We start from the raw sequence: 24280 nt of genomic DNA, 5'->3' as shown, positions 1-24280 counted from the left end.
GAGTCACACTCGTGGGGCGTTAACTCCGCCAGTCAAAACGTGCCACGTGGCCACGATGTGTACAACATTGCCACTACACATTAAATGAACAAAACGCCAAGAGTCATGTTTGGGCAAAAAACCTCTCACCTTCTGGTGGTCGTCATGACCCGCAAGGACGACCACAGAACCTGGGAGGGCAGCTAAAGGGACCAACGAACTCTCTTGCCCAAACAACCTCATCAAACATCTTCATCCACCAAGCCACGGCATGGAAAAAGGAAGGCAAGTCATTAATAAGAGGTTTCAATGCCTTGGACAGTTACCAATTAGCTGTCAGACCGTTGGAAACTCATCAAAACCCACATTAATAAGCCCAGATGCGTTACGAAGAGAGCACTAAAGCCACAATTAAGGCCCTAACGGCTAGAAACTAAAAAGTTATATATATACTCGCTCATCAGAACTAGAGAAGGTACATATACACACATCCAAAATATACTAGTGCACGTAACTCTGATATTCTAAGCTTTCTTACTTCCTAAAAAGCTTCTATACATTGACTTTATCTTCGGAGACTCTGTGGTAGGCACCACACTTGTGACCACCTGAGGAAAGCTTTTCCCTACACTTGCAAGTACAGCGACGAGGTTCCTGCTTCATTTGGACGAACCTACACAATTGAAAATTTTCGCATCATCAACAACCTTTTATATTTTCAATTGAAGTGATATTTAAACTTTTCTAAAATAATCTATTAACAATTGTCTCAAAGACACTCATTAACATGACTCATAAATTATATAAAAATGATATTTCTCAAATTATAAGTTAAACTATCCTAACAGTGAAATATGGAGCATTAGGAGATTTTTATTTACTTTTTCTTTAGAGGAGCATTAGGGGATATAATAAAAATAATAATGATAACAATTGTTAGAATTTTTTATTTTTAATAATTTGATAATTATAATAACGTGAATGTGCAAATGAGGATTTTTTGGCAACATTTGAGCCTTTGAGGAATTTATTAGCCAAAAATAAAAATAAAACATTTTAAGCAACCAAAGCTATCTAATAGCCTTTTATCTCTCAGTCCTCGTCATTACCTCCACAGTCATTGGTGTTGGTGCAAACACAATGATAATGGAAATAATACAAAGAAAAACTAAATAATACATATAAATTTTTATTAATTTAAAGAAAGAGATTACACAGCACTATTTGGATTGAGACACGGCACTCACTCTCTTTAAGGAGATTCAAGCTCTTGGTTGGCTAAACTTTGTAACCGGTGCAGACCGTCTCTGACTTGTCTCCCCCAGGATACAACAGCCCAACAAGTGTCGTATAGCTAGAACAACCTCTACACAAAGTATTCTTGGGTTGGATATTCTCATACATGGCTCATGATTCTATGGACTTTAGTCCCATCCCCCTCGATATATTTCAGACCCTATCTTTTGCCAAGGCCTTGGTAAATGGAACTGCAAGATTATCATTAGATTTAATATAATCCACAATTATGATGTCACTACTCAAATAAGATCGCATAGTACTGTGCTTTCTTCTTATAGGTCTGGATTTACCATTGTAATAACGGTTTTTAACTCTACCAATTGCGGCAGTGCTATCACAATGAATTAATATAGGTGGAATTGGCTTTTTTCAAAGTGGAATTTCATATAACAAATCTCTAAGCCAATTTGCCTCTTCACTAGCTAAAGCTAATGCTATTAATTCAGCTTCCATTGTTGAATTAGCAATTATTGTTTGTTTTTTAGATTTTCAACAAATAGTACCACTACCTAATGCAAAAATATAACCAGTGGTAGAGAGAGAATCACCTGACAAAGTATTCCAATCAGCATCACTAAAACCTTCAATCACAACAGGGTATTTTTTATAAAATAAGACATAGATTTTGGTACCAATTAAATATCTCATAACTCACTCATTAGCTAGCCAATGATCTTTAATAGGCTTGCTTGTAAATCTACTTAGCACTCCTACTGCATATGCAATGTCAAGTCTAGTACAATCAGTAGCATAACGCAAACTACCAATGATGCTGGCATAATCTTTTTGATTAAAAATCTCATCATCAATATTCACAGGAAATAAATTAACACTAGAATCAAAAGGAGTAGCTACACTTTTGTGATCATGAAAATTATATTTTCTCAATATTTTCTCAACATAATGTGATTGATCAAGATATATTCCATCACATGTTTTTGTAATTTTCATGCCCAAAATAAAATTAGCCTCACCAAGATCTTTCATATCAAAATGGCTTTTAAGCATATTTTTTGTCTCATTTATAACATGCATATTTGAGCCAAAAATCAACATATCATCCACATAAAGGCTAATAATAACATGTAAATTATTCCATGATTTAGAATAAATACATTTATCACATTCATTTGATTTATCACCATTCTCAATCATGCAAAAATCAAACTTTTCATGCCACTGCTTAGGTGCTTGTTTTAAGCCATATAGGGATTTAGTTAGCTTACATACATTGCTTTATTGTCCAGGCTCTACAAAGCCTTCGGGTTGATCCATATAAATCTCTTCCTCTAAGTCCCCATTTAGAAAAGCAGTTTTTACATTCATTTGATGAATTTTCAAATCAAAGATTGCAGCAATAGCAATTAACAATCTAATAGATGTAATTCTTGTTACCGGAGAAAATGTATCAAAGAAATCAAGATCAAGTTTTTGTTTAAAGCCTTTTGCAACAAGTCTACCTTTAAACTTATCTATTGATCTATCCAGTTTCAACTTTTTTCTAAGGACCTATTTACAACCTATGGTCTTACAACTCGGTGGAAGATCTATTAAGTTCCAAGTTTTATTATAAATTAGAGATTCCATCTTATCATTTACAGTCTCTTTTCAAAATATAGCATCAGATGATGTTAAAGCCTCTTTTAAATTTTGGGAATTTTTCTCAATGTTAAAAACATAATAATCAGGACCAAAATCCTTTTCAACTCTAGCTCTTTTACTCCTTCTAGGTTCCATTTCAAAATTTTCTTGATTTTGTAAATGTGAAGTAGAAGAACTAGGTTGTGACAAAATATTTTCTTCACCCCCACTATTTTTTAATTTAAAAGGAAATTTTTCTTCATGAAAAATTGCATCACCAGATTCAAAAATTATTTTGTTTTCAAGATCAAAAAATCTATAGGCTGCACTATTAATCGCATAACCAAGAAAAGCACAGATAGTAGCTCTTATACCTAATTTATGTATTTTAAGGTCAGTAAGCCTTACATAAGCAAGACAACCCCATACTCTCAAATATTCCAAATTTGGCTTATGTCCTTTCCACATCTCAAAAGGTATGGTGTGTGACTTTTTATGCGGCACCCTATTCAAAACATGACATGTAGTTAAAATAGCTTCACCCCAAAAATGTAAAGGTGCACCAGATTCAATTAACATGGCATTTGTTATCTCAATTAAAGTTCTATTTTTTCTTTCAGCCACACCATTAGAAGCAAGTGAGTATGGTGCAGTAGTTTCATGGATAATTCCCAAAGACTGAACAAATAAGTTGAATGCACTTGATTCACTCACGACCTCTATTACTTCTTATTCTTTTTATTTTTCTACCGAATTGATTTTCAACTTCTTTTAAAAAATCTTGAAATTTTTCAAAAGCATCACTTTTTTTTTTCAACAAATAAATAGTTGTATATTTTGAAAAATCATCAATAAAAGTGATAATATATCTATTTCTTCCATGAGTTAAAATTCCATCAAATTTACATAAATCGGAGTGAATTAACTCAAGCAATTTGGTATTTCTTACAACACTTTTATGAGGCTTTTTTGTAATCTTAGCTTGACTACAAGTTTCACATTTTTCAAAATCTTTGACAGTCTTGGAATTAATCCTAAACTACTCATGATTCCCACATATCTACTATTTATATGACACAAACGAGCATGCCAGAAATTAATAGAAGAAAGCATATAAAAGCATATAAATTGAACTGGTAGATGCTTTATTATTCTCAACATTCAATTTAAACATTCCATCACAAGCATAACCCTTGCCCACAAATAATCCATTTTTAGTGATTACATAATTATCAGATTCCATAGTTTGCTTGAAGCCAGCCTTGTTAAGCAAAAAACTTGACATCAAATTCTTCCTCATGGACAGAGTGTAAAGAACATCTTTCAATGTTAGCACGCATCCAGAAGTGAATTTCAATTCAACCTCACCACTCCCAAAAACCTTGGTTTTGCTAGAGTCACCAAGCATAACAGTTTTTTCTTCTTCAAAAGGAGCGTACAATTTGAACCAATTTTTGTCATAGCAGACGTGCCTATTAGCACTAGAATCTGCCCACCACCTTTCAACATGTTGCACCATATTGACGTCTGTAATCATAGCCACTAAAGGTTCTTTGGTTACGTTAGCCTGTGGGACAGTTTCACGTTTCCGAAATTTGCAAAATCGAGCAATATACCCACTCTTGCCACAGACAAAACAGGATCTATTAAATTGATCTTGTGAAGGGGGTCCTTGGTTCTTATTGTAATTTTTATTCGGGTTTCCCCTTCCTTGAGATCTATTATTATTTTTAAAGGCTCTCTTTAGAGGCTTCAGTTGACCATTTCTAGGAAAATGATTTTTGGGCATATTATTATTGGCTGAAATAAGATTTACCTTTGTGGTGGAATTACCATTGCTCTCTTGTGTTATGAGTACATCTTGTCCTCTAGCCTCCTCCTCCTCACACGGATGCGTGTGATCAAAGTCTCTAAGGATGTCTCCTTTTGTTTGTGCTGCAAAGTTTTTTGAAACTCTCTCCAAGATTGTAGTAGTTTATCAATTATGTCAGCTACCACCAAATTGTTTCCAATCTTTATGTTTTCGGATCTTAATTCTGCTACAATCATTTGAAAGTCTTGTGCTTGATCCACCACCGATTTTCCATCCATCATTTGGCAACGGAAAAATCTACTAGCATCGTACTTCTTTGCACCAGCCTCCTCGATATTATACTTGCTTTGTAAAGCTTTCCAAATTTTCTTGGTAGAATTATAAGTTGTATCCTAATAATCATAAAAATGATCGACGTGACAATTCAAAAGATAAGAGCGACAATTGTATTCATCTTTTGTATACTTATCTATTTTTTCTTGATGGAGACTATATTCTTCCTCACTCATCTCATCGGTAGGAACCTTTGACGGATTTTTATCAGTGAGGATGTAGGTGACTTTGAGAAGGCTCAAGTAGAAGAGGACCTTTCCTTCCACCTCTTGAAGCTCCAACAGGCTCGTTTGGTTTTTCTTGTGTAGGATCCATGTTATGAACCTCCTTAAAATTGTTGGTGCAAACACAATGATAATGGTAATAACACAAAGAAATTTTTTTATTAATTTAAAGAAAGAGATTCTTGGCTGATTCATTTCCATTTTTGACAAGAGAAACTGAATAATACTTATGAATTTTTATTAATTTAAATAAAGAGATTCTTGGCTGATTCATTTCTATTTTTGACACATCTCCCTTGCGTACGTATCTAGCCCAATATCTAAGACAATTCGTGTTAGCCCATTAATCACCACAATTAAAAATAACAAAATAGTCTCTCTCCTTTTCAATGTGGAATTAAACATTTTCACTAACTCCTTATCTTCTATATTCATTCTCACATCTTTACATTTATGTTATAACATTTATTTATTTTAACTATTTAATATTAAAATGCTCCAACAATTGGTTTCAGCTCCTTCATATATAATATAGCGGTGTTTATTACTCATTCACAAGAGAAAACTTAGAATTCCCAAAAGCCGAAGTGTCCCTATTCTCTCACTGATCAGATGGAGATGCCTCCTGGACCCATGCCGGATAAAAGTATGAATATGATGATGCAAATGAGCTTCTATTGGGGAAAAGATGCCACAATCCTATTCCATGGGTGGCCAGACACCAAACTTGGCATGTACGTGTTGGCTCTTTTCTTCGTGTTTTTGCTAGCCTTTGCGATCGAGGTGCTGTCCATCTTGCCCGATGTCAAGCCTTCAAGCACGAAACCCATGCTGGGCGCCTTGACTCAAACCATCATATATACTATTCGCATGGGTTTTGGTTACTTAGTCATGCTCTCTGTCATGTCCTTCAACCTTGGAATCTTCATAGCCGCCCTGGCTGGCCATTTCGTCGGCTTCTTTCTCGTCAAGTCTCGTGCTCTTGCCGTGCCCAAACCTACTGAGACCATGTCCCGCACTGCCGTCATTCCCAAAGTTTGATTTCTGCGTATCATATTATAATCAAACAAAAACGTACGTATTTCAAAGAAGACAGTCAACACATACATCTGTCTTACCATATATGAATCAAAGAATTAAACTGCTATCCATCACAGATTATGTGAGGGAAGATGCATCAGCATGAGTTGATTATCTTTTTACTGTTGTGTATTGTACCCTTTCTCTTTATTTGACTGTCGTCTGTTTATTGTACCCTTGCTCTTTATTTTACTGTGTATGGTCTGTGTATCCTACCTGGCGTGTATTAACGTAGAGATGTAATGAGAAGGTTTCTATTAGTCATTCTACTCTCTCTTTGGCAAAAGTATTTCTACCAATGTAATTATTATTTATTTTTTCTATGGTAAATGCCTAATGTTATCATCAATTGCTACCATAACTATTGTTGAATTAAACAACTTGCACCGTTTATTTTATTTGGTTATTGTTGTTGCCTAGTAGGAAAGGGATCAATGAGACGAAAGAAGGGATGAAACATCCAATAGGCAAGTGAGACGATCAAATATATGACGAGGCTTTTGCTAGCTTAATGGACAAAAGAAAATATTATTTAACATAGTGCGTATCGAGTTTTGTGGTCCATATGTAGGAGTATAAAACAAGTTTTGCCTTAATGACTTGACTTGGGTTTAATGCTCTGGTTCATTACACCCATGAAGACAATATGTGATTAAAAGTTTCATTCTAAAGAATCCAATGTAGAGTACTAAACCGGGTAGACCCAAGTTTTGCACTTCAAGAAAAAGGTCAAAAAAAATACCGGAGAGTTCTAGGTTGCCATAAAGGGACACCTCCAGCCTCACCTGTTACCGACACTATGCCGGTTAAAAAGTAGGGTTAATCAATATAATAGAAACTTTACATCATCGTGCCCAGTAAAGGGAAACCAAAAGCATGCTTCAAAAGTCTGATAAATGCCTCAACCATAACCCAAGGGCGTAACTAGCACACGGTATTTACATCTTTTGATAATGCCTGCATCCTTAGGTCACATCAAAACGCACCAATCGAATCGTGATTGTTAGTATTATGTAGTCAAACCCAGCGTGGGCCACGACTACCCCACCCACCCCCCCTTTTCCCCCTTTTTAATTTCCCCTTAATCCAAGAATTAAATCCGGCCCCCCAAATTATTATCAACAACCGGTCCAAAACGGTTTCAAATAAAACAAAACTATTTATCCACGTTCAGCCCAGCTGGCTAGTCCAAAATCCTTAATCATACAAAATTTTTCTCCTCTAAATTAAAGACACTTCCAACCCAGCCCAACCCCAAATCCGAAATCCCTAATCCTAATCAAACAAAAATCACCTCACGCTTCTGCCTAAATTCTTAGTCTTCATGCAGTCACGCCTCTGCGCTCTGCTTGATGGCCTCAGTTCATGCTGCCTGAATTCCCAATCCTCACGCCATGCGGTCACACCTCTCGGACTCGCCGTGACGCTGTAGCTCTACTTGCTGCTGACCTCACCCAGCCTTCATCGCTCAACCTCAAATCCTATAGCCCTCACCTCAATTCCTCAATGTATCTCATTCAGTCATTCTCATCTCAATTCTCTCTATTTTTCTCTAGAACTAAACTAAATACTAAATAGCATAATAAAAATATCAAGTATGTGTATGTGATATCTTTTGCTAGTAAAGCAATTTATATTTATTTGACTTTATTTTTTTTGTGTTTATTGTTATTGGATTCTTTATTCTTGACTCACTCACTCACTCTATGACTCAGCTTTTTTGGCTTTTGTGTTATTTGTCTCTTAAGTGGGTCCTAGTGGGGTGAGGGCCATGAGACTGTGTAAAGATGAATTTTATATGATAATTTATTATATCTCTCTTCCAAGTTAGTTTATCAATTTTTGATTTTTTTTTTTTTTTGGATTGAAATTAGGTGCCAAATAATGAGCAAATGACAAACAATTAAGGGAAAAATGCTCAGACACCCCCTAAACTTTCAAGTAGTAGTCATAACACCCCCTTAACTTTAATTTTGGCCAATTTACTCCTTGAACTTTAGACACCTGCCAAATTAATACCTCTGTTATTCTTCTGTTAATAAACTAACGGTAAATCTCAGGTGAGAGGCACGTGGGAATAAAAACCAAAGCTGAATAACCTGAAGGTCCTATCTCTTCTTCACTTGCACACTCAACACAGTAAAAATGGTGGTGTCTTTGAAACTCCCATCTCTCACTTCTCTCTTCTCTCCCATCACCACCACCACCGCCAATTCTCTCCGGCGGAGATCTCCGGCGTTTCTACGGCGGAGTTGGAGCCACTGGTTTCAGTCTCAGCAGCTGTTGCCGCCGCCGCCGCTCTTAGCTGCTCGATTCTCGTTGGCTCAGGGAACTGCAGCTGCGGAGACGGCGAGCGAGGAACAACGAGTCGATAGCAACGCGAAGAGCCGAGTCAACCCGGACAGAGACCGAGTCATAACGCCTCGGTCGCAGGACTTCAACGCTTGGTACCTGGATGTCATTGCCAACGCTGAGCTCGCTAATTATGGTCCTGTGCGTGGCGCCATGGTTATTCGGCCCTACGGATATGCCATTTGGGAAGCGATTCAAGTTAATTCTATTTCCCAATGTAATTTCATTTCTCGAGAAAAAAGAGCAAGCAAAACTATTTCTTTTAATTTTTGGATTCACAGTGAAAATTTTTGGGGGTTTTGTTTTTGTAGGAATATCTGAATGTTAGGTTCAAGGAAACAGGTCATAGTAACATGTATTTTCCACAGGTGTGTTGTGGCTCTGAGCCCAAACTTTCTCCCTCTCTCTCAACGGTTCAGGACCTTCAGGTTATTCAGCTTTGGTTTTTATTTCCACATGCCTCTCACCTGAGATTTACCGTTAGTTTATTAACAGAAGAATAACAGAGGTATTAATTTGGCAAGTGTCTAAAGTTCAAGGAGTAAATTGGCCAAAATTAAAGTTAAGGGGGTGTTATGACCACTACTTGAAAGTTTAGGGGTGTCTTAGCATTTTTCCTAACAATTAATGCATTTTTTAAGAAAAAATTTATATGTCATTCAAAACTTAGGTAATTTGTAGAAACAAATGTTGATACTTCAATGTCTGATGAGCGTCCCTTCAAATGTTCAAGAATTCAATCGAAAGGGATAGACCATGATCCAGGATCACGTAAATAAATATATGAATTTCCTATCAACAAACAAGATGAAATTCGACCTGCTTATCTCATAACAGGTTCATATCAACCTAGAAACATAGAGTATCCATACAATGGACCAAAAAATTATCGTCATAGTTTTCAATTTTTGTGGTTTGAATCACATGAAAATTGGTTGAATTATATTTTAGTATATCTCTACTACAACCCAGCCCCTAAGTAATTATTTCTGGCAACGCCCTAATCCAGAGTAACTTGCTGACTGCAATTGGTACGGCTGAGGTGAACAAAAATCACATACCCTTTCAAGGTATCTGGTATTAGGAGCTTAAGAATTTCAAATCTAGCAGAAAGACGAAGAAATCTGTCACCCAATTCTGAAATCTATCTACCACTACCAGTTCTTATTCGAATACATAAATCTAAAAAGTGCCAAAGACGGACAAGTTAAATCATTTATATTTCTTACTTGTTAGAACATATGAGGTTCAAGAAGAAGAATTTTGTATATAATCTAAAGCTATAGGCCGTTTTATGTATTATAGATGATAAAGCTACATGTCGTTTGTGCAAAGCTCGTAGAGTTGTAGTGTTAGTTGACAGGTGTTAGTTTTCTATTGGCTTAGAATTTTGTTAGTTATTTGTTAAGAGTTTCCCACGTCTTATATAAGAACCAGAGTTTGTTAATTATATCAATATACAGAATCATTCACATACAAACCCTCTCTCTCTCTTCCATGCTTCAACCCTCGATTCCTCCATTGTTGAAGCTGTGTATGTGCTTGAATTCAAACATTACTTTCTATTTCTTGGTATATATATGGTAACTACACTAGATTCTTTTTTTTGTATTTTCCCCAGCTGCCAAGCATATTAAAAGCACCACTGCAGCCAATGGGTTACAAGTAAGATGTCCTAACCCCAGGATTAGTTTGATACAAAAATCATAATATAGAACATCTTTGCAGCCCAAGAGCTGAAAATAGTCTTCTACTACTGGGCCAGAAGAGGGCGAACCAACCCCTTTGACGTTCATCAGCTGCAGCTTCATGCAATTCCTCTGAATTATTTGCATCCTAATCCTCCTTATCAAAATTGTTATGGTTTTCACCTGTATCAATATCTTCTTCATCTTCAGCCCCAGCAACAGCGATTTCCCCTGGTTTCTTGTCAAATAATTTTTTAAATTGTTTCCTAGCCTTCTTCCCAACCCCATGCATATCAAATGATGGCATATAGTATGGCATAAAGCATTTAAACTCCATCTTAAATTTTAAATAGAAAATTTGACGGTGTTTCAACCCACCTGCTCCTTCTGCTTTAGTTTAAGAAGAGCAGCTGTTGCACAGCTTCCGATGACTTGTTAACTTTCATCATCTAGTGGCATCCAGAAACAACTTTTATAATAGGGTCCAGAATTTAATGCTCAACTACGAAGGAAAATAATAAGCATTACCATTTTGAAATCACCCCTTGATTCCTCAAAATCTCCACCTGCCATGTAGGCCATTCCACGATGGTAAAGAGCCTTTACTTGTGCTGGGTTTGCATCTGAAATCTACATAGCTCCATCAGGATATATCAAAAACAAAACTCCAGATAATTAACCTTGGCCTGCGAGAGCAGTTACAAAAACCAGTTAAACATATACAACACAACGACAGTTTAACACTAAAAAGCATGTTGGGTATTTTTAAATTCAGATGGGAAAATTTTCTAATTAATTACAACTCATTAGATACTGTTTCCATTCATTCACCAATCAATTAAATCTACTAAGGTTAATTGTCATGTATAATATTAGAGGGTGATAAAGCCAAGCTAAGTATTTCTTGTTTGCAGCCCAAGCACTTAATTGTTAACAACTTATATATTACTGTCTGTTAAGGAACGAGAAACCTACCTTGATATCTGTGAGGTGCAAACAACAAAAATAAAATCAAAAGAAAACATCAAAGCACACACAAGAAGACCAGCTTACCAAAATAAGTTATAATGATCACACGTATATATACAGCCCTATTCTGCTGTTACTAGAGCATACATGAGTAAAACTACTGCAGTACTAGGGCTTCTAATGCAATCTTAAATACCAGAAATACCCCCCAAAATTTTACGGACATCATTAGGCTGGGGGACCAATATAACCAACACAGTAGATCAAGCTCCACCCACATCTTAACAGTGTCTTCCCAAGAGGGAGATGAAGTGAGGCAGGACTCTCTTTTTCTTGCCCCAAACTTATATGCAATAGTTTATTTGTTCAATAAATGGAGTGACTCCTTTATTACAATTGCACATGCTAGGCTCTGATTTCATCACAACTTTCCCTGATAAAACAAACATGCCTACTCACATTTTGAAGTCATTAAACATACCTTATTGCAGGCTCAATGGACTTTCTGCAAACTCCCAGTTTCAGTTGGCATGCAGCCACATTCAAATGTAATAGATTCTTCAAACAAATTTTTTTTTTTTTTTTTTTTTAAAAAAAAAGACAATTGATCTCAGATACAAAGCTATCCTTCAATATAGAGTGTGCTAAAGTGGTAGAAAATGAGTAAATCAAGAATCAAACAATTGCAGCTCCTTTACATCCTAAATGGAGGAAAAAAAAAACCTTACTCATGTATTTACAAACTCCTTCCCTTCGTCATCATCTTATGGATTGACATGATTAAATTCCCTACGTACCTGTAGAGCAACTAACATACAGTATTATATGACAACTTGAAAGCATAATTGATATGTTTTAAATATATTAGAGCAGAAATTCTAGTTCTTGATTCAGAAGAATATTTTAATATTTACAGAATTCTAAAAAAATTATAAGTTTGTAAGAAAAATTATTTAAGAACTTTTGTTGATAAAGTCATGCAAAATCAACTGTTTCCAAAGGCATAGATCCCCTGAAAAACTTAAATATTCTAGGTCATACAAACCAAATTATCACATAAAAGTTTCTTTGACCACAGAATTAATACTAGCCAAACTGGGCAACAGGATTGCTAGCTATCAGCAATTACAGTAACTAAAATGATAATCCTACATAAGCACAGGAGCATTAAATTTTTTTTTTTTGGCAAAAGTTCCTTAATGTATTTTTTTAAATTGTCATACAATGAATTCTATTAATGTTTTCATCTTTCAAATAAGTAATGAAATTTAAGCCGTATGAAAATCTATTGCAAAGGCATTGTCAGTTATATGGAACACGCTAAATTTTTCATTGAAGTTTATACTTGAGTTCATGATAAGTTTTGATCTTGAATTTGTATTAGTTTCAAACAGCTGAAAGTAATTTTGAATGGCTTGAAACAGTTTCAAATGGATTAGAAGTACCTTTAAATGGACTTTGAAGTAGTCACAAATGGGAAGAAGTAGTTTTACAATGGGATAAAGATGTTTTAAATTGGAGAGATATTTAGCACAAAATTAAAGGGGATTTGAATTTTAATTTGGGGTACTTGGCACAAAATTAGAGTGAATTATCTTAATCCTTTATTATTGAGCTTCCACTTTATTACATTATATAGATTTCAACATGAAAATAGCAATTTCATTCCAAAAAGTTGTATGAGACTAATGCAAGTTTCCCGTTTGAAAGATAATGTCCACCAAAAGCATGGTACAGAATGGTCAACCCAAAAAAATTACCCACAATATAAGGTGAAGAACATAATACCTTCTCATACTCTGCTGGAGGAAGTTCAAATTTTCCTTCTTAGCATTGCCTGTTCCCCTGAGAATGAAAAATAGCATCAAAGATCTAACTTGCTTTGGTCCTAATATAAATGATCACCAAATAATATTTAATGTGATTCGTCATCACAAAACAGGGATAAAACAAGGGGTTCCATTGATAGACAACTGGGGCACACGTGTACAACCATTGAACATAGGACAAAACCTAAACTTGATGAAACACCAAAATTGAAAAACAGAAAAAATTAAAATAAAATAAAATAAATCACCTAGGAGTCCGCAACACCAAACCATTGGATTATGGATCAAGAAAATTGTAAATTGTCTCCATAAAAGTACAATACTATGCTTATACAGACTACTTAAACTAAACCTAATTCTAGTTAGTAAACCCTAATTCTAATTGACTTGGGAAGTCTCAATTATTAAATTACAAAAAATACCCTTAACTCTAGGAAATTATATACTAATAAATTAATTAACTACCAAGACCTAAAAAAAAATCCACTTGACCAATAAAAATACAATTGACTTCCAAAATTGAGTAAACTAATTAAAGTAAATATTTCTTTTCACTCCACACATCATTCTCCCATGGTTGGAGAAAACTCTTCCTCAAGTTGAAGAGTTGCTTGATAAGAGTTATGGCTCTAGATACTTGCTTTAGTTCTGGAAGCACCTTTGATAGCACTGAGAAAATAGAAGGCTTAGCTTCCACCAAATCATTAAATTCTTCTAGAATTACAAAATCAATATGTGGAATAAGCATTGCAACTGTTATAGCCTTATCTTGGACCACAAAAAGAAACAATGTATCAAAGTTTCCACTTCATCCAGCTTTTTATCTTCATGCACCTCAGAGGGTTGATTGATAACAAATGCATCAAACTCATATTCCATATGTGCACAGTGCACCCTCTAAGTATTTGCTCTCTTGCAGAGCTTTCTCCTCATCAAGTAGTGAGAAATCTTCCTTTTTTCTTGCTAAACTTCAATAACATTAAACTTTTAAGGAGTCAAAAGCTAGGTAATCCACCCTACAAACTGACTCGATATGAGGCGGGAGGTTACCATTATTGAAACAAAAAGATTGACAAGCGCCTAAAGCAAATCTAGAAGCTATATGGGCTGCATAATTGCAGTTTCTCTGGACCCAGCTGAACTTAAAAGCAGGAAAAGAAACAGGCTTCATTATATCTGCTACACATGGTTTAAATACTTCACCTTACTGTTTAGGCTTTAGCGCGGAAGTTAAAGCAACATTTGCTGGTACTTTTACTTCTATTTCAGCAAAAAATTTTGGTGGCCCAACATAATTGTCTCAATTTATGAAACTTTACCTTCAAGATTATCAGGCAGCCCTTGGATGGAAGTTATCAGTATGTCTAATTGGAGATTCTGTTGACCATACCTTCTAATGTGCTTATCTAACTTTGCAAATATGTTCTAGACAATTTTCATGAGTTTCTCTAGGGTTTGGACTATGGTAGATTAATCAAAAGTAGCAACTGGTGGTGTGTTTGGGTTAGGCAAGGTCAGGTACAAGGATTTTTTTTTTAATGGTTTTGATCGTACAAAGGTTTTTAAGTTTTTTTTATCAAGTCGAGCATGACTAGGCTTGACATGGCTTACTTATATATAAGTCGGATCAAGGGCTTATAAGTAGGGGTGTTCACCAAACCACTCAAACCACACCTAAACACCTAAATTGACCAAAACTTCCCGCCAAATGGAGTAACTACACTGCACCGCACAGTGTGTGCTTCTATGTTAAGAAAACTACACAAAACCGTACCACACCCATATATGTGTGTGTGCATCTATATATATATTATGAAGTAATACTGTTATAAAGATGGGCCCTTTCACACCTAAAAACTTGTTGGGCTACTCTTAATCAGCCCAAAATAAAGAAAAAAAAGCCCAACTTTGTAAAATTTGGCCCAAAACAAAGGAAAAATCAGCTTTTGGCTAAGCCAATCCAGCCCAAAATTTTGAAAAATGTCCCATCCCAAAACCAACCAAACCACACCTTGATAAATCGCACCACACATGTGACTACAAAATTGAGGTACAATGCAATGATGGTTTTGGACAAACTGCACCGTGCAATGCAGTGATAAAAATGGATCAAAACCGCACCTTGAACACCCCTTTTTATAAGTTCTGTTTAAGTGGATCAGGCCCGGAATCAAGGTTTTCATATGGGTCAAGTCTTTGAAACCCAGGGGTATGTGTGACTTCAAAGGTTTATAACCTATTGATGACAATTCTTGGACATAGCAAGTCAGAAAATGGGACGCACAGGGATGATGGTGGTGGCGTGCAAAGTAATCTAGCAAAGTTTTAGCAACAAAGCAATACGTGTGGACCAAGGGTAATGGCGATGGGACAATACTAACAGAGTATTGCGGTGGTCCTTGCAGTGGTGTGGTTTGGCAATGACAAGTGACATGGCTTCTTGGGAAACTTGGTGGCAATGAATTTCTGATGGGACAGTAATGGACCAGAGGCAACAACCAAGACCTGAGAAATCTTTGTGGTCAATTAATGTTGGGGGAAAGGGTTTCGCAACAGGCATTAGTAGTCGTGGTAGTGTAATGGGATTGATGAAATTTTTTTTTTGAGAAACAAACTAGCTGCTAAATACACACACACACACTTTAATTACACTCTCTCACCAAGCTCAAACACAGATGGAGGGAAACTCAAGATTGTTGGTTTGGGGTCTTCAAATATTGGCAATTTTGCTTTTGGGTGGAGTGCGCTGTAAGGGATTTGGCGATTGAACAGGTTTTGGCCTGGGTGTTGATTGATGATCAAGCTTGTGATGATTGGGTCGTGACGGATAGATGGTGGAGATTTTTTTGGTTTTGTTGATGGTGGAGGGACGGTTGAGGAAGAAGATGGTGTCAGATAGGGTGGGTTTAAAACAGAGTTTTTCTTTTCCAATTCTAGTTGTGACCCACAGCGATACTTCAAACAGGACAAAATCTTGCTCTGATACCAAATTGTGACACAAGACAACCAAAACTTGATGCTACACAAAAATTGAAAACATAAAAAATAACAGAAAATTTTTAAATTAAAAAAAAAAAAATCCTAGGAGTTGGCACCTAGGGTTGGCTGAAGTCAACACTAAACCATTGGAAAATTTCCTATATAGTTTTCTATTAATCAAGCAAACTGTAAACTAACTCCATAGGAGTAGAATACTCTGTTTATACAAACTGCTAAAACCAAACCCTAACTCTAGTTGACTTGGGAAATCCCAATTATTGAATTACAAAAATACCATTGACACTAGAAAATTAAATACTAATAACATAATTAACTAAGACCACCTATAAAATCCAATTGACCAATAAAAATATGACTGACTTCCAAAATTAAATAAAACTTAATTTAATCAACATTTTTTTGCACTTCCAACATCAAATAAGTTGTGTTAAAGCATCAAATAAGAGAAAGCCAGGTGTAGCAAAATAAAAAGTTAATAACATACTGTGAGTCTTATCTTCTCTGCATTATCCATTATACTTTTGAAGTTCAAACCAGTCCAATCCTGCAATTGGATTCAAATCATGTAAATGGTTCAATAAAATTGATGCAATATAGGTATAAAATGCTTCATCAATTAACCCAGATAAAGATCCTGAAGCACTCATGGTTCAATCAAGAAAGGAAACCTCAAAACACATAGCACCAACCATAATTAGATTATAGGTCTAACTCTCTTAAAGAAACTTAAAAGTGATAACTAACACTCAATATGCACCTACTTCTAAATAATTTTAAAGGCAAAAGCACATTTGAAGACAAAATCTAATAGGAATTTCCTGTCGTGAATTAGTTTCTATATATGATGAAAAAGACAACTTAAAATCAGATAGATTCCCCTCTACTATCCATATTGATTGCAATGTTCCCTAGCCTGTTTTGTTTTTGTTCTTCCTCATATTTGTACAACCTTTTGTGGTAACCAAAAAAAATAAAAATCAGATAGATTCATATTTTGGATATCCAAATGACCATTCAACAAGTTCACATCCATAAGTAAAAACTAGTCTGGTGATCAACAATAGCACTTCCACAGTTCCACAGCCATCTCAGAATATATGCAACAATGACAACCATTTCAAACAAATTTTGAATCAAGTACATTTTTTTTAAAGGAAGATATCTCACTTTTTTAAACCCCCCCCCCCCCCCCCACAAAAAAAAAAAAAAAAAGAAAGAATAAAAAAGAGGATATTTTGTAGATTACCTTTGGCATCTCAAAACCAAGAAGTTCAATTTCCCATTGAACATGAGCACCTTCAGGAACATTAGCTGGCCTGATCATATAGAGGAAATATTCAGTCATGAAATTTGAAGTAGAAGATGGACATGATGAATTGAGGAGAAAAACAAATATAAAAACAATAATCACACTTCGATCTGCATTACTCTAAATACATTTTCTGGGAAAACGATAACCGTAGAAGGTAAACTAGATTTTCAAAAGTAACCTTGGGAACTTGTCATATGCATAATCAGGTGGACATGTGACAAGAGCTATCTCACCAGGCAGCATCAAATGAACACACATTTCAAATCCCCCGGGTACCTAGCATACAAAACTAGATTTTCATTCAATTGAATTGAATTGCAGAAGCAAGGGCTTAGAAAAACTTTGTAAAATTTGTGTGGTGAGGCATTGGTGGTTGGTTGATTGATATGATAATTTGATCTTCAATGCTTTGAAAAAATTAAAACTTAGCATGAATTCCCCATACACTCACGAGCCCTTCTCCAGAACTGAACTCCAACGGCTGATCATTGTTGTCAACTCTTGTATCATAGAAGACCCTCCTTTCTTCATTAAGAAGCATGCCCTTGCAATGGACATGTAGTAGACTGTCATGAAGAGGGCAATCCATCGGAAACTCACCTAATTGTTTCAAACAATTAAGAAAAGCATCATGATATCATTCATAAAAATCATAACAAATGTAAATATTACAGCCATGTATTAAGATCGTAGAAGAGTATTATTAGAAAATGAAACATAGACAGAACAGGGAAAGAAGCTCAAATGAAAGCAGTAACTGGAACCTAAACTAAGTGAAAATAGAAAAATCATATAAACCCTTTAGTGCTACTTATCAAAAAAAAAAAGTTACCAACAAATACCAATCCTAATGGGAAAAGAAAAATTCTGAACCCAACCTTTCCCATCATGAATTCAGCGTTTTATAAGGCGCCCATCTCCAAGCATATCCCCCACCTGTCAATGCATAAATCAAATCACATTTTCCATTACAAATCCAGCTAGGTGCTTTTGTCTGATATCTATAGGGGTGAACTAAATAAATACTGGATCAAACTACATGACATGTGATACAGATATAGAACAGTAAAATATAAATAAAACATCATAAATTAATTCTTCAGATTGAAAGAAAGAACCTAAGAATTTGTTTGGTAATGTTTTCCAAAAAAGAAAAAAACACTGATCTCAGAAATCTGTTTTTTGGAATAAAAGCAAAGAACAGTTTTCTAATGTTTTTAAGCCAAAATACCAATGGATGATAAAATCTGAAAAACAGTGTTCTGAGAACCAGAAACAAAGAACATGTTTGGAATAATTGTAATCATTACGTTCAATTCTCCTAATGGTGGACTTCTCCCAATGGTGGACTGCACAAAAACTGATATAATTGAAAGGGAGAATTATTAAACTAGAATTTAGAGAATCAATCTACTAACTGAACCAATTCAACATATCGTTACACCTTTGCTTCATTAGCAATCTTCTGGTAACAAACCAATTCAAGAATAACGGGAACCATTTAAAAAAAGGAATACAAGATAATGTAATTCAGCAATAGATTTATCAAAGTACATCAATGAAAAATAACGGAGTAATGCAACGTCACAATGAACACGATTCATATATATATGTACCTCTTCTCATCCTCAGTAGGTGATTTCTTGTTCTGTGGTGCAACTTCCTGTTCTGCATCTTAGTCTACAGCCATAGCCACAAATCACCGTGACTGTAAAATTGAGGACAGTGTAGTATCAAGGACCTAGATTTTGATTACAAGAGGAACACAGTGAATTGAGCTCAAAGTCCAAGATAGTTATATAACTAAGTTCAATATTGAATAAACATATAGCAAATTAATAGATCAGAAACAACACGAAACCCTAAGTGTTTCACTTGCATAGAAAGCTAAACGAAAGCCTTTTTACACCATGTTAAATTTTCCTCACTGTGACTGAGCAACAATTTTCATTTAGCATAGCATAGCATTATTCAAATGATTGGTGATTTCGTTCATTTGCCTCAGTTTTCTCGGTAACCAAACAGAAGGGATAATTCTACAGAGAAAGAATTCGAATCGGAGAAGAACTGAAATGAGTATTACCTGAAATTCAGAAAGTTGAATGAGACAAATCGGGACCCGATTGACGCAAAGTAGTTGATTTTGTAAAACAAATACTATCAATTAGCTTCAGTTTCTAACTAACCTTATAATAAAAAGCGCGAAGAGCCTTAGGAATAGTGTTTTTGGTAAAACGCTCCGTTTCATATTCAAATTTTACTTTCATTTGTGCTGAAACAAAACTCACCCACTCACGCACGGAAGATGCGAGAGAGAAACAGAGAGATATGCGACAGCAAAGAGGAATCGGTTAAAGGAAGATATTACTTTCGTTTGGGATTTGTTTCTTTAACTTCTATTTTTAATTAATTGCATTCAAGAAGTATTATATTTATTTTGAAGGTTTTATATTTGGAGCATACCTTTCTTTTCCTTTTTTTTTTATTTTTTATTTTAAGAGTTTTGATTTGATAACAAAAGTCTTTATTAGTTAAACTCACTTAAAACTAAGTGTACTATTGGTAGAGAAGTGTGAGGAATGTTGTTTGTAATTTTTTAAAATATTTATAGATAAAAAGTGTATAAAAATACAGATAATGTTGTTAAAAAATTAAAAATGTACGTTTAAACCACTCTACCAAACTGCCTAAATATCTGATAACTTAAATCTCTGATAAAAGTTGACTCGTACTTCTTGTGCGTGTGTCCAACAAGTGCTTTTGCTTCTTACCTTATTGAATCGTAGCTGTTGCCACCAAAACCCTCGATTTGCTGCACAGAGGCTGTTTGAGAGCCCCCAATTTTGCAACCTCACGCAATTGCAATCCATATGTTTGAATTGATTGGGTTGAAATAATGGAGGGACCGGAACTAAGATCGATAACTGAAAAATGAGAACCAAATCCAGATGAAAAATAATACAGAGCCATATAGGTCGAGTGTCCAAGACATCCAATAAGATTGTAAAACTGCATAACCATAATATAAACAATATAAAAAATAAGATAAATAAATAAAGAGTTTTTTAAGTGTTAGACGTAATAAAAATTTGACATGCATTAACGATATTCCCAATTAACCACATTAGCTTTTTTTATGTACTAGGTAACGGTAAAGATTATTTTGATACAAACAAAAGGATTATGAAGTAAATTAACACATTTGAAATGTTACGAAGTATTTTGGTATATAGGACAAACATTATAAAAACTTCAACTCCTATTAAATTTCTTTAGACAATTTTGATTTTTGAATTTAAATTAGACTATTATTTTGATTTTAAAAAAATGTTTAAAAATGGATTTTCACTTAAAAGTAAATTGTGTTAAAAATTTAAGGTACCTATAATAAGTTATATGAAGAAATTATGTCGTACAACTTTACTACTTACATTGAGTCATACAGACATGCAAGCACAATGTGTAGGACCCAATTTTTATTATTAAACAAAATTAGGGTTAACTATTAAAATAATATAAAACAAATAATGAACTAAAGTTTTTTTTTTTTTTTTTTTGAAACATAGCTAATCAAGTTTCACTTAGAACAACTAAATCAAATTTAATGTATTTATAATGGACTACATAACGTAAGGAGAAAAAACAAGTTTATAAAAGAGGGAGAGAGCATTTACTTTGCCTAACTATAACGTGTAGGGTCCATTTGATATGATATAATTCTATCAGCTATAATTAGAATTGAGCTAATCCAATACTAATTATATTGTGACCGCATTTGTGATAATAACTAATTACTATTGTATTTGCTCAATATACACGGCAAGATACGGTTTTGTCACCTCTCCAATTATCTTCCCATTAGGTAGGATTTTATTGGCTCCATCATGCAAGGGCGGATTTAGGATTTCAAGCTAGGGGGACCGAAGTATAAGAAGGAAAAAAATCCAAATAAGTATCCATATAGTACTAACAAACTATCAACCAAGATCAATACACAAAATCATTGTTTCTTAAGAGCATCAACTGTTGCAAAAAATATATATATATATATATATATATATATTTTTCACAAATCAAAACTTACTTTTGCTACTTTATAGCATTTGAAATGTTTCATACAGTAATGTTTTTGGTATTTGGTGTTCTAAATATTAAATATCTACCATTTAGAACACCTAATGCTAGTACTCTAATACTGGGTTGTCTGAAATTTTTTATTTTTTATTTTAAGATTTTGTTTTTGTTAAGTTTTTGAGTTGGGGTAGTTGCTAGTTGAGTTAGGCTAATTAAAAGAGAGGGAGTCTAAGTTTTTGGAAGAGGGAGACAACTCTAGAATATACATATATATACACACACACACACACATATATATAATCATTAAAAAAAATTCTTTTTTTTTCTTTAGGCAAGGGGGGCCCAAAAACTTTTTCCTCTTTTCTCAGGCCCCCCCGGTGGGTCCATCCCTACCACCACGTCAAGGTAACACTCTACCGTTGAGTTATATCCCTTCTCCATCTCTTCTCCCTCCCCCCCCCCCCCCTCTCAAATTATAAGAGAAATTGTGTGGAATAAAGAGAAATTATACGAAATTATAAGAGAAATTTTTATCAATCTCACAAAATAAATACATCCCATTGCACTGGGCATTCGTAGTGACTGTAATAGTATAAAAAGAAGTGTTTTGAATCATTTCCATTTGGCTTTGCTTGTTCTAATTGTTGAAGATAGAAGTGTTTTGGAGTTAGTTGAATTATTTCCAACTGAAACAGGGGTGTTTAAGATGAGCTCAATATGCACCGTTTCATTGAGTGTATTAAACAAGAGTCCATATACACCATTTCATTAATGCTTACACCAATACGCGTCATTTTGATTTTATGGTAAGAGTGCTGCTAAAGGTCTTCATACGGTGTCGTATAGCCTTGTTCAAAAGGTAGTTGCAGTTTGGCGCCAATGACAGTTATGCTCCAGTTGTGATTCTTGAAATCACGAAATTAGATCCATATAAGTTGGGTTGTTGATTATTTTGGTTCAAGCTTGATTTGTACACTATATATAGAGAGCAAAAGCTTAGATGTAAATTAAGCAAGAATTTAGTCTTTGATTCAAGAAATTTTCTCTCAAAATTTTCTCTCTTTTTCTCGCTCTTTCTTTCTCAACACACACACTGTTCTTCTCTCAATTCTATTGATCTCAAGTTATCAATCCTGCTTCAACTAAGAAATTCAGACTATAAGAATTTCTTCATGGTATTAGAGCATAAAATCTGTCATGATAACAAATGTTGGTGTTATTTTGATGGAAAACTCCTTTCCATTCAGGCTTTGGCCAAGGGAAAAGTGCTTTACCAGGGCAAGAGTGAAGGGGGAGTCTATCCCATCTATCCTCATAGAGCATCTCATCTTTCTTTGTCTTCTAAGGTTTGCAACAATGTTGCTAGGCTTGCTCGTTTCAATAAAAGCCTTTGGCACATGAGGCTTGGTCATCCTTATGATCAAGTTCTCAAGGTTTTAATTCCTAATGTCAAATATGTACTAATTAAGTGTACTTCTATTGATTCTTCTTTTACACACTGTTTGTATGGAAAAATGCATAATCTGCCCTTTTCCTAAATCTCAGTTTACTACATTCCATCCTTTTGAGCTTGTCCATTATGATGTGTGGGGTCCTGCACCTATTCCTTCCATAAATGGTTTTAGATATTATGTTTTGTTTGTTGATCACTATATTAGATTCACCTGGTTTTACTTGTTTAAATCAAAATCCAAAATCTTTACAAATTTTGTCCATTTTAATGCTATGATTGACAATCAATTCTCAGCCAAAATCAAGACTTTCAGGTCTGATGGAGGTGGTGAGTATACCTCAAATGCCTTTAAACAATATATGTTATAGCATAGTATAATCCATCAAACTTTCTGCCCTTACACTCCTCAACAAAATGGTCTTGTTGAGAGAAAGCATAGGCACCTTATTGAAACCACACTAACCCTTCTGTCTCAGGCTTCTATGCCCTTAACCTACTAGTCATATGCTATGCAAATAGCCCTTACTTTAATCAAATTGCTTCCACCTCATGTGCTTGGTCTTCAATCTCCTTAGTACGAACTATACTCTTCACCACCTGATCTTTCACAATTAAAGGTATCTAACTGTGCTTGTTAGCCTCATCTCAGACCATACACTACTCATAAACTTGAACCTAGAACTAAAGAATGCATTTTCCTAGGATATCCTTCTGCTTATAAAGGGTATCTTTGCTTTGATCTACAAACAAAACATCTTACATCTCTAGACATGTCCTTTTCAATGAGTCAAAATTCCTTTTTTCACTCCTCACTTCTCACTCATTTTGTTCATACTTCAACTCCTTCTACTGCTCTCACTGATCCTCTTTGGCTCTCAAATCAACTATATCTACACTCTACAAATCGACCTTCCTTACTAGGTGCTTATACACCATCCTCACCTACTCCTAGGTCTATACCTTCCTCTTCCAATCAGTCCTTACAAGTTTATTTGGATAGTCACCTCCTTTTTGCTCTATCTTCACCTCCAATTGTTTCCAACCCTTCTGCTGTACCTAATCCAAATGCTTCATCTGTCCTTCCTCCTACTGCCACTTTGTCTTACCTTCTTTCTACTTAACCCTCATCTTCCTTAACCATTCTTCCTTCTAATCCTACTTCAAACCATCATCCTATGCAAACTAGATCCAAGAGTGGAATCACCAAGCCCAACTGCAAACTTTGTTATAAAGCAGTCAATACAAAACCTCCATCCTATAAAATAACATCTCAATACCCCAAATGGTGTGAGGC

General features: G+C 35.0%; 1 protein-coding gene, 1 long non-coding RNA gene and 1 pseudogene across 2 annotated transcripts; 1 reads left to right on the top strand and 2 right to left on the bottom strand.

The window, feature by feature from the left end:
- The first annotated feature begins 5841 nt into the window (after window positions 1-5841).
- Window positions 5842-6270, top strand: LOC142608905 (copper transporter 2-like). Its single transcript, XM_075780560.1, has one exon. It carries the CDS (start codon window positions 5842-5844, stop codon window positions 6268-6270), a length of 429 nt encoding a protein of 142 aa, XP_075636675.1.
- Window positions 6271-10086: 3816 nt separating this feature from the next.
- Window positions 10087-12021, bottom strand: LOC142610048 (uncharacterized). Its single transcript, XR_012839753.1, has 2 exons — window positions 10878-12021; window positions 10087-10798 (listed from the first exon to the last, which is right to left on the bottom strand). It is a non-coding gene; the product is annotated as an uncharacterized LOC142610048 (long non-coding RNA).
- A 25-nt stretch (window positions 12022-12046) lies between these two features.
- Window positions 12047-19786, bottom strand: LOC142608903 (peptidyl-prolyl cis-trans isomerase PASTICCINO1-like; annotated as a pseudogene).
- Window positions 19787-24280: the final 4494 nt, after the last annotated feature.

The sequence above is a fragment of the Castanea sativa genome, chromosome 9, assembly GCF_040712315.1.
Source record: "Castanea sativa cultivar Marrone di Chiusa Pesio chromosome 9, ASM4071231v1".
Taxonomy (NCBI): domain Eukaryota; kingdom Viridiplantae; phylum Streptophyta; class Magnoliopsida; order Fagales; family Fagaceae; genus Castanea; species Castanea sativa.
Note: the sequence above shows the minus strand (reverse complement) of the source record. Positions and strands in the feature narration are given on the sequence as shown.